Source organism: Microtus ochrogaster, chromosome 1, assembly GCF_000317375.1.
Source record: "Microtus ochrogaster isolate Prairie Vole_2 chromosome 1, MicOch1.0, whole genome shotgun sequence".
Lineage (NCBI taxonomy): Eukaryota > Metazoa > Chordata > Mammalia > Rodentia > Cricetidae > Microtus > Microtus ochrogaster.
Window position 1 is genome coordinate 58,647,746 of NC_022009.1, and position 10,660 is coordinate 58,658,405.

Here is a 10,660-nt window from a genome sequence, read left to right on the forward strand (position 1 = left end):
CGGGGGGGGCGGAGGCTCGGGGCTTATTGGTTGAGGGTCAAGTCTAGACATCAAAAGGGATGTGAAAACCTATCTTTGAGACCCGGAGCCGCTCAGGTTACTCGTCAGAGGCTCTGGACAAAAAGGAAGTTCTAACTCATCGTTTCCACCAGCGGAAGGAACTCATCCTCATAGGATTCAGTTCTAGGAGATTCACCCCTTTAATGTTGAACTTCTAATAGAAAATCGTTTTTTTGTCCATTTTTCCTGATTTGCGCACAACCACTAAGCCTGATAAAAACCTGGGAGAAAGGCCAAGATAACAGCTTGGAAGAAATCAGACTGGATGGTGATCCATAATTGTAATCTCAGCGCTCCGCTGGTCAAGGTAGGTAGAGCGAAGTTAGTTTGTGCTACACAGCGAGTTGCGGGTCAGACTGGATTAGTGAGACCAAATCAAAAACGAAATAAAGCAACAACACTGAAAAAAAATCCATAAAAAGACAGCGGCTGTTTCAGTGTAAAAAAACAAAAAGCAAAACGCCAAGAGACGAGTTTGATCCATCCCGCCCCCCTCCTTCGCAGCGCTGCGCCTGCGCAGGCGCACAGAAGGACTCGCAGTACGAGCGGAAGTGGCGTCCCAGACGTTTTAGGGAAGGTAGCCGCGGAATACACTGAGACCCGGGCCGTTGGTGGACCGCGTAGGCCTCCCTAGGCCGCCATGAACCGACTCCAGGATGACTACGATCCCTACGCGGTGGAAGAGCCGAGTGACGAGGAGCCGGCTCTGAGCAGGTGGGCCGCTGCCCCGCGGTGTCCTCCCGGCCCTGGCCGAGGCCGTTGTGCTCGCCGCGCCTGCCGAGCTTGGGCGCACTGCCGCCCGCATCCCTTGTAGGAGCCTCGGGGTACCTGGTGGGGCTGCTCAGTCTCTGGGGAGCCAGGATGGACAGCAGTGCGGGAAGAGGGATGTTCCGGAATCACGGGGCCCCCAAGCGTAAATCCTCAGCTGGAACCCTGCTCCTTACTGTTTGCTAGCACTGTGACTGAAGGCAGGTCAGTTCTCGGCTTCGCGTAACTGGAAATATAAGTGTGGGACTAGTGAGGGCTACAGGCCTCAGCTGGAAGACTGTCGAATAGAAATAAGGGAATAGGCAACGGGAAATTTTTGGATTATAATAGAGATAAATACAAAACTCTTGTCTTCCATTGGTTTACCTTATAATAGGGGAAATGAAATGTGTATCTTGGAAGGCCATCGTACATGACATCTGATAGGCATAGGTGAAGTTCTGTGGTACTTTTGGAAAGGGAGTATTTATCCACTTGAGGGAACTTGGGATTTGGGATGTTTTTTATCTTTATCCCCTCCCCCTTGCTGGATATTAAATCCAGAGAGTGTGTATATATATATGTATATATATATGTATATGTATATATAAAATATATTTCTCTCATTTCTTAATCTTAATTTTAGTTTTGAGACAGGGTCTCTGTGTAGTTCTGCCTGGTCTGGAACTCGCTCTGTAGACCAGGTTTGTGTTAAACTCAAGAGAGTCACTTGCCTCTGCTTCCAAGTGCTGAGTTTAAAGGCGTACACCTCCAGGCCTGGCTTGTTTACTTCTTTAATAACCTAGATTCTAGAGCAGTGCTTCTCAACCTTCCTAATACTGGAACTCTTTAATAAAGTTCTTCATGTTGTGGTGACCCCAACCATAAAATTATTTCATTGCTTGTCGAGGTGTTCTGTGTTGCTTGGGTCGGTCAAATGAAGAGGGTCCCTCCAAGATGAATGTTAGGCAGTTTGGCAGCAGGGAGGAACTTCTGTGACCTGAACCCCAACAGCCGTGCAAAGGTGTATTTATTGATTGTTACACAAAAGTTGTCTTTTGCGTAAAACAAGTTCCTCGTACTAAAGTCCCTGATATAATGGTATATCCTTCTGAAGAAAAGGGAAACACGTGCCATTTTCGTCCTCACTGGGTACTGTTTGCTGTACCCAATAATCAAGATGCCAGGACCGTCTTGTGACCAAAGCCATGCAGTCTGTAAAGCTTTCAGGAAAGCAGCTCTGTAGATCCCAGAAACCAATCACTGTTTTCCACAGTGATTTCTTCACAGTCTAAGCTTTCCTAGAAAACAACTGTTCATTCTGAAGTTTACCTCAGATACAGTGAGAAACACTATTTCATTCTAATGCTTACCCTAGATACAATGATTCTACTAATTTTCCTTTCTGCTGTTGCTACTTTGTAAATATAATTTTGATACTGTTATGAAAATACCTGTATGCAGGATATCTGGTATGTGGTATCATTGGGGTTGAGAACCAATGCAGAAAAGGTGTTAGCGTGCTGAGAAGATGGTTTAGCTGGCAGCAGACTGTGCTAGCCGGAGGACGTGAGTTCTATCCCCCGAACTCATGTAAAAAGCTGGATGTGTTAGTATTTGTCTTTAATCCCAGCACTTCTGTGGTGAGATGAGAGATGCCGTCAGAGGCTCGAGGACAACTAGCCTGTAGCGTACTGCCACAAACAAGAAAGACCCTTCCTCAACGAGGCAAAAGGCAAGAGCCAATTTCTCAAATTGTCTTCTGGCTTCCAAACGCACTTGCACACATAAAAACAGACGTGACACGAACACTAAACCAGTGAAGATGCAGATCATTGCGTCATTGCAAGGGTCCCTTTTACTGCTTGCAAGTATGTTCTCCTCTCAGGCTGGCCTCAAGCTTCCTGCACTCCTCTTCCTGCACACACTGTGCTTCTTTCCCTTCTGGCCTCCTAAGATACAGTGTGCACCATCATATCCAGCTCCCCTCTTGCTGCTTGCTTGTTTGTTTTGTTTTTCGAGACAGGGTTTCTCTGTGTAGTCCTGGCTGTCCTGGAATTAGCTCTGTTGGCCAGACTAGCCTCAAACTCACAGAGATCTGCCTGCCTCTGCCTCCCTTGTGTTTGAGTTAAAGGAGTGCACCACCACCACCTAGCAAATAATCTGAGCTTTCTACTTTGGTAAGGTTAGAGTATAGGAATGGTTTTCCGACCTGAGTGTACTGGCCTTTTTGGATAAGGACATAGAGGGTAATGAGTAGTGGACAGTAAGGTGGGAAGGTTGGAGCTACCTTATGGAAGGCTGTTTTGAATGCTGTGCTCAGAGGACTGGTCGCAGAAAGCTCCTGAGTTGGGTGGTGATGTTATGAGTCCTTTAGGAGTGACGTTCTGCTGATAGGGTGAATGAACAGGAATGAGAGGGGGGAATGAGACAGGAGAGATGAGGCCAGGGAATCCTTGCCAGATGCTGCTGGAGGCAGAGTTAAGAGGTTGGAGTGAAAACAGTGGTGTGACAGGAGAGTAGAGCATGCTGGCCAGTTTACCTGTCATGGACAGTATTTTCTTGGGAGTAGATTCTGGCTAAAACCTTAGCCATTGCCAGGCAATGGTGGCACTTGCGTTTGATCCTGGTACTTGGGAGGCTCTGTAAGTTCAGGCCAGTCAGGCTGCCCCGTGAAACCCTGTCTCAAAGAGGCAAACAAGCAGACAAGCAACCCACCCGTAGTCCTCAGCAAATTCAAATGGAGTGATTTGCATTTTTCTGATTAAGTCTCTGGTGGAGCCTTGAAAGCATTGTCTGGTAAGAAAACAGCAGTCAGGAAGATTCTTCCTATGAGGACTCTGTTGTGATTATTGATATAGGATCTCGTGTATCCCACACGGGTGGCTTCTGATCCTCCTGCTTCCACTTCTCAAGTGCAGGGATTATAGGCGTCCACCGCCACATGTGTTTTATGTGATGTTGTGCTCAGCCCAGCCTCATGCCTGCCAGGCAAGCAACAGTTACTGTTGGAGGAGGGAGCTTGTTGGTTCCTGGCTGCCTGGCTAGCTTAGACCCGAAATAATCACACAGAAACTGTATTAATTAAATCAATGCTTGGCCCATTAGCTATAGCTTCTTATTGGCTAATTCTTATATTAATTTAACCCATTTCTGTTAATCTGTATATCACCATGAGGTCCTGGCCTACCAGCAAAGTTTCAGCGCGTCTATCTCCGCGTCTCCAGACTCTGCTTTCTTCATCCCAGCATTCCGTTTAGTTTTTCCCTCCTAGCTCTGTTCCCCTATAAGTTACATCCTCGGCCTTATTATTATGTGTATTCTTTATATTGTATTAGAAAAGTCTTAGCCATTTACCAACTCAGTTACAGCCTCAGCCTTATTATGTATATTCTTTATATTATATTAGAAAGCTCTTAGACATTTAATTTTTCTAGTTTGAGACAGGGTCTCATGTAGGCCAGGGCTGTCTTTGACTCCATTGTGTAGCCGCTCTTGAACTCTGGCCTCCCAAGTACTGGGATTACAGGTGTACAACACCATGCCTGACTTAATTCATTAAAAATTTTAAATAACCTTTATTTTCTTAAATTTGTGCATGTGGGCATGTGGGTGCCCTGGCACATTATGGAGGTCGGAGGACAGCTTCTCTCCTTCTGTGTGGGTCCCAGGGATTGAATTCGGGTCAGCAGGCTTGGTGACAAGTGCCTGACCTGCATATGAGCTGTCCTCTGTCTTGCTGGCCCTGACTAAATTCAGTTTTGTTGTTTTAGTTCTCTTAATTACTGATTTAGTTGTATTATAATTATAATTCTGTTGATAGGAAACCAATCACAGAAGGCAATACAAATTGACAGAAATTGGCTAGGAGAATCCAGAATGTAGTGTAAGTTTCTTGGGGTGAGTGCTATAGCGCAGTGGTAGAGCAGGTGCTTGCTGTGCATTAAGCCTTGGTTCAGTTACCAGCACCAGGAAAAAAATCCTCATTGTACATAGTTTCTCTTTTCACAGTTTTTTTTTTTTGTTTTGTTTTTTTTTTTGTTTTTTCGAGACAGGGTTTCTCTGTGGATTTGGAGCCTGTCCTGGAACTAGCTCTGTAGACCAGGCTGGTCTCGAACTCACAGAGATCCGCCTGCCTCTGCCTCCCGAGTGCTGGGATTAAAGGCGTGCGCCACCACCGCCCAGCTCTTTTCACAGTTTTCTGTAGCAACGTGTCCTTTAAATTATATTATTTAATTCCTATTAACATTTTATGTTGAAATATTAGCTGTATATTAATTATATATTTATGTATTTTACCTAAATAAAACTCTCAGATCTATGAGGTAAGCTTTTTTAGTTGATAGAATTATGAATTGGTGCACATATTGGAAAGCAATGTAATAATATAAGAAGTTGGAAAGGATGGTTAATAGCATTGGCTGTTTTTCCAGGGGACCTGGGTTTGATTCCCAGCACTCACATGGGCTTACAACCATCTAACTGTAACACTAGTTCTAGGGAATCCAGTACCTCTGTGGCGCCAGGCAACACAATGATGCACAGATACACATACAAGTAGAAGACCCCCACACACTCACAAGCCAAAGAAGCCAGGCAGTGGTGGTGCACACCTTTAATTCCAGCACTCAGGAGGCAGAGGTAGGCTGATCTCTTTTTTGAGTTTGAGGCCAGCTTTGTCTACAGAGTGAGTTTCAGAACTGCACAGAGAAATCTTGTCTCAGAAAAACCGAAAACCGGAACAAAACAAAAACAAAAACAACCAACCAAACAAAAAAACCCAGGAAACCCTTCTGAAAACTGGATTAGCTGATCTGTTGCCTATTAATTATCATTGCTGTCTGTAATATAACAGGTACACCAGATGTAAATTTGTAAGACTTAGTTTTCTGTTGAGCAGTGAAATGCTATAAGTTATGTTTGTGTTTTGTTTTGTGATGCTGTACTTCAGACCTAGGGCCTTGACATGCTTCATGAGTGCCCAACCACTGAGCCGCATCCCAGCCGTGACTTTAATATTTTTAATATTTGGGACTGGAGAGATGACTCAGCAGTTAAGATCACTGGCTGTGCTTCCAGAGAGGTCCTGAGTTCAATTCCCAGCAACCACATGGTGACTCACAACCATCTATAGTAGGATCTGATGCCTTCTTCTGCATAAAGGTGTACATGCAGATAGAACACTCATTTACGAAAAGTAAATTAATTGATTAAAGACAGAAAAATATTTTAATATTTATATTTCCCGTGCTTTAAATGTATGTTAGTTCTGAAGATGAAGTCGACGTGCTATTACATGGAACTCCTGACCAAAAACGAAAACTCATCAGGGAATGTCTTACTGGGGAAAGTGAATCATCTAGTGAAGATGAATTTGAGAAAGAAATGGAAGCTGAATTAAACTCCACCATGAAAACAATGGAGGATAAGTTATCCTCTATGGGGACAGGTAAACTTTGGGCTCTGTTCCCTCAGATATCCTACTGTAAGGGATTGTGTCCTTTTGTGTTGCTTTGTGTATGTGCTCAAGAACCACTGTGTGTCTTTGTGCACGTACGTGTGTGTGTGTGTGTGTGTGTGTGTGTGTGGTGCGTGGTGATGGGGGTAAACCTGGGTCTGTGTTTGCTAGGCAGAAGTCTACCACTGAGTTACAGTCCTGCCTCTTAATGAGTTCGAAGCCAGCCTGGTCTACAAGAGCTAGTACCAGGACAGGCTCCAAAGCTACAGAGAAACCCTGTCTCGAAAAACCAAAAAAAAAAAAAAAAAGAAAAAATTTGAGAAGGGTCTGACTAAGTTACTCAGCCTGGCTTGAACTCCCTGTAGTCTCTGTGATCCTGCCTCTGCTTCCTGGGTGGCTGGGAGACAGCTGCATGCGCATGTCTGGTTAATACACTACTTACCACATGAAGACATGAATGTGCTGACGGGCTGTGCTATTGGAAAGATACTATTTGGTAGCAAGTACTTCTCTTACTTCCTTTTGTGGTTTTTAACACATACTGGGCGTAATGGCATACACCTTTGATCCCAGTCTAGTATATAGAGTGAGTCTCAAAAAACCAAACAAAACCCCCAAAAAACCACAAGGCGTACAAGGAATTTTTAGAGTCTGATGGCAGATTAATTACCATCTGTCACTACAAATTTCTGTCTCTTTGTAGTAAGTAATAAACATATTTCATTTTTAGATTTTTATGTACAATTTACTTGACCCAAAAATTGTTTTGTGGAAGTAGGACTGGTTAGAACTGGTTTTCATGTTTGTATGTGCTGTAATTTGAAGAACAGAAAGGTGTAATTGAAGCGGAGGAAAACTCAGGGACACAGGCTTGTGAAGACAAGCTGGAGACGCTGGAGACGAGACGTTTGTTCTTGCTCCATCTCCTTGTCTAATGCCCTTGGAGCAAGACATCCTTTCCTGTTCTCCATGGAGTATTTGTTTTTTGTTTTTTTTTTAAGATTTATTTATTTATTATGTATACAGTGTTTTGCCTGCCTGTGTGCCTGCAGGCCAGAAGAGGGCACCAGGTCTCATTACAGATGGTTGTGATGTGGTTACTGGGAACTGAACTCAGGACCTCTGGTAGAGCGGCCGTGCTCTTAACCTGAGCCCTCTTTCCAGCTCCCTCCACGGAGTATTTGTATTGTACATTAAAAGATAGAAGTATACAGCATTTAAATTCTAATTACATTTGTGGGGAGAGAGAAAGGATGATTTTCTCCTAATCTGGAAAACTCGTCAAGGAGTGCATAGGCATAGATATCTCGTAGTCAATACTCTACAACTGAGATTGTGACTAAATTAGTACTGTCTGAAGTGACGGAGTATGTACGGAGTGTTTCAGTTTGTAAACGTCCCTTCTGTTTGGTAGGGTCTTCCTCGGGAGTTGGGCGTGTTGGAGGAGTCACAGCAAAGTACTATGATGACATTTATTTTGATTCCGATTCTGAGGATGAAGACAAAGCCAGTGAGTAACCTTTTTCTTAGCAGGTTAAATTTTCCGCCTGAGTTTTATATTGTTTTTAAAATTGGTTGTGTGATGTCTTACTCTTTGACTCTTTTGGACCCCACCACCAGTTCCTGGGGCTTATTCTAGTTATGAACGCCCGGCCTTAGCTTGGCTTGTTTCTTGCCAGCTTTTCTTAAATTATCCCCGACCACCTTTTGCCTCAGGGCTTTTCTCTTTCTCTTACTTCTGTAATCTTCCTTCCACTCTTACTCCATAGCTTGCTGTGACTGGCCCCTTTTATTTATTCTCTGCCTGCCAGCCCCGCCTAACCTTGCCCCTGCCTCACTATTGGCTCTTCGGCTCTTCATTAGGACCATCAGGTGTTTTGGACAGGCAAAGAATCACAGCTTCAAAGCAACACCTCAAATAATATTCCTCAACAAAATGTGATTTTATGTTAATGGGTGTATGGGCTATGGATATCTGTGTGTGGACCATGTGTATAAATAATATTCCTCAATAAAATTTGGTTTTATGTTAATGGGTGTATGGGCTGCGTGGATATCTGTGTGAGCACCATGTGCATGCCTGGGGCCCGGAGAGCACCAGGTGTTGGATTCCCTGGAATGGAGTTGGAGATGTTTGTGAGCCACCAATGTGGGGGCTGGAAATCAAGCCTGGGTCCTCTGAAAGAGCTGCCAGTAATCTTAACTGCTGAGCAGTCTCTCGGCTTCTCTCTTATTTATTTTTAAGAAACTATAGACTAAGCCAAGTGTGGTGACTACACCTTTAGTCCCAGCACTCAGGGAGGCAGAGGCAGGACAGCCAGAGCTGCACAGTAAGACTCTGTCTCAAAAGAAAAAAAAAAAAAGAAATCAAAGAAATTTTATGCTGTTGATGAGGGTGCAGAATTGGTTCATAAGAAATGCAGGCGTGTAGGTGTGTGTGTGTGTGTGTGTGTGTGTGTGTGTGTGTGTGTGTGTGTGTATTTACAGCGGCATCCTCAGCATGGGGGCTATGGCCCTTTTGGGAGCAACCCTTTCACAGGGGCCACCTAAGACCATCAGAAAACACGAATTTCCAGTGTTCTTAGGATCTGAGACACTACGCTTCTTTATCTGCCTCTAGGTGGTGCATCCACGTGCCCACGGATGAGTCCCAGGTGTGATGACATCATCACGCCAAACCCCTTCATGTACACCCCAGACAAATATAAGTGTATGTGACAGGTTTGGTGCAGTGCTGCGCTTACGCAGCCCGGCCACCTGCGTAGAGAGCTGCTGATGTATTGAATGCAGCAGTGTTGGCGGTAGGACTACACTTCGTGAGTTATAATTGCTGGGCAAATGTAAAATCAGCAGCTACTGAAAAAATCTGTACCATGGGAACTTTATCTGGATGCTGACCAGTCTTTTATAGTCAGCTATGGTTAATGTGAATACTGCCCCCTCGTGATAGTAGCGGGGATGTAAAAAACAAAACAACAAAAGAGAATGGTAAAATCAAAGGAATTTTTTGTTTTTGTTTTTCGAGACAGGGCGTCTCTAGCTGTCCTGGAACTCACTTTGTAAGGTCTACAGAGATCCACCTGCCTCTGCCTCCCAAGTGCTGGGATTAAAGGCGTGTGCCACCATGCCAGGCCAATCATAGGAAATTAATGAACTTCATTGACTGAAATATTTCATGAGTCATCTTTTGTTTTTGTTTGTTTGTTTATTTATTTGTTTTTTTGTTTTTGTTTTTCTAGACAGGGTTTCTCTGTGTAACAACTCTGACTATACTGGAACTAGCTCTTGTAGAGCAGGCTGGCCTTGAACTCACAGAGATCCACTTGCTTCTGCCTGCCTGAATGCAGGAATTAAAAGTGTGTTTTGCAACTGTGCAGTGAGTTGGGTACGCTGAACAGAGCTCTGCTATTTCATACTAAAGTGTGATGCTTGTCCAGAGGAAAAGTTTAAAACGTGTTCTTGAGCTTTGTGATGAACTGAATTTTTTAAAGATTTATTTGCTTATGCATTTTATGTGCACGAGTCCTCTGTCTTCATGCACAGCAGAAGAGAGCGCCAGATCTCATTACAGATGGCTGTGAGCCACCATGTGGGTGCTGGGAATTGAACTCAGGACCTCTGGAAGAGCAGCCAGTGCTCTTAACCTCTGAGTCATCTCTCCAGCCCCTTCAGAAAGCAAGACTGCAGTTGGGAGCATTTTTCAGCCATGGAAGTGAGTTGCAGAAAACAGCTTACTTGATGGACGCCTTTGCCATTTTGAGTGAGTTAAATTTATCACTGCAAGGACCAAATGCAGCATGCCTTGATTTGTCTGAAAAGGTCCAGTCATGCCAAATGAAACTTCAGCTTTGAAAAAAAGAAAGAAAGGAAAAAAGATGATTAATAGAATTCACATGTTGCCTACCTAATCTGTTTTCTTTGAGAAACATTACATTGAACCAGACAAAAGGATCATGATGATAATTTCTGTGAAAGAACACTTACACAGACTTACACTCAAAATTTCATCGTGTTTTCAAATCTACCTGACACCCCATTCTCAGTCCAAGTCAAGGTGTTCCTGAGACAGCACAAGAGGTGCTCACTGAATGAACAGCTCTGCAGTGAGAACTGATTTTCCTGCACTCCAGTTACAAAAAATGTTCTGTCTGAGACTATGTTGCGCCTTTTTCCATTTCCAACAACATATCTTTGTGAAACGGCTTTCCAGCTTGTTGGTTATCATGTCTAAATACAGTAGACTTTGCTCTTGCAAAGACTGCCTCAAGAATTTCAAATCTGGTGAGAAAGAAACAGTCTCGGGGCTGGAGAGATGGCTCAGAGGTTAAGAGCATTGCCTGCTCTTCCAAAGGTCCTGAGTTCAATTCCCAGCAACCACATGGTGGCTCACAACCA

The 10,660-nt window shown here is 44.0% G+C and overlaps 1 protein-coding gene across 1 annotated transcript in view; it reads left to right on the plus strand.

The window, feature by feature from the left end:
- The first annotated feature begins 387 nt into the window (after positions 1–387).
- Eapp (E2F associated phosphoprotein) overlaps positions 388–10,660 on the plus strand; it is a 19,509-nt gene continuing 9,236 nt past the window's right edge. Inside the window, exons 1-3 of the mRNA XM_005343733.2 lie at positions 388–774; positions 6,075–6,256; positions 7,680–7,775. Of these exons, the coding sequence (XP_005343790.1) occupies positions 701–774; positions 6,075–6,256; positions 7,680–7,775 (352 nt within the window). The 5' untranslated portion in view covers positions 388–700. The remainder of the gene's footprint in view (positions 775–6,074; positions 6,257–7,679; positions 7,776–10,660) is intronic.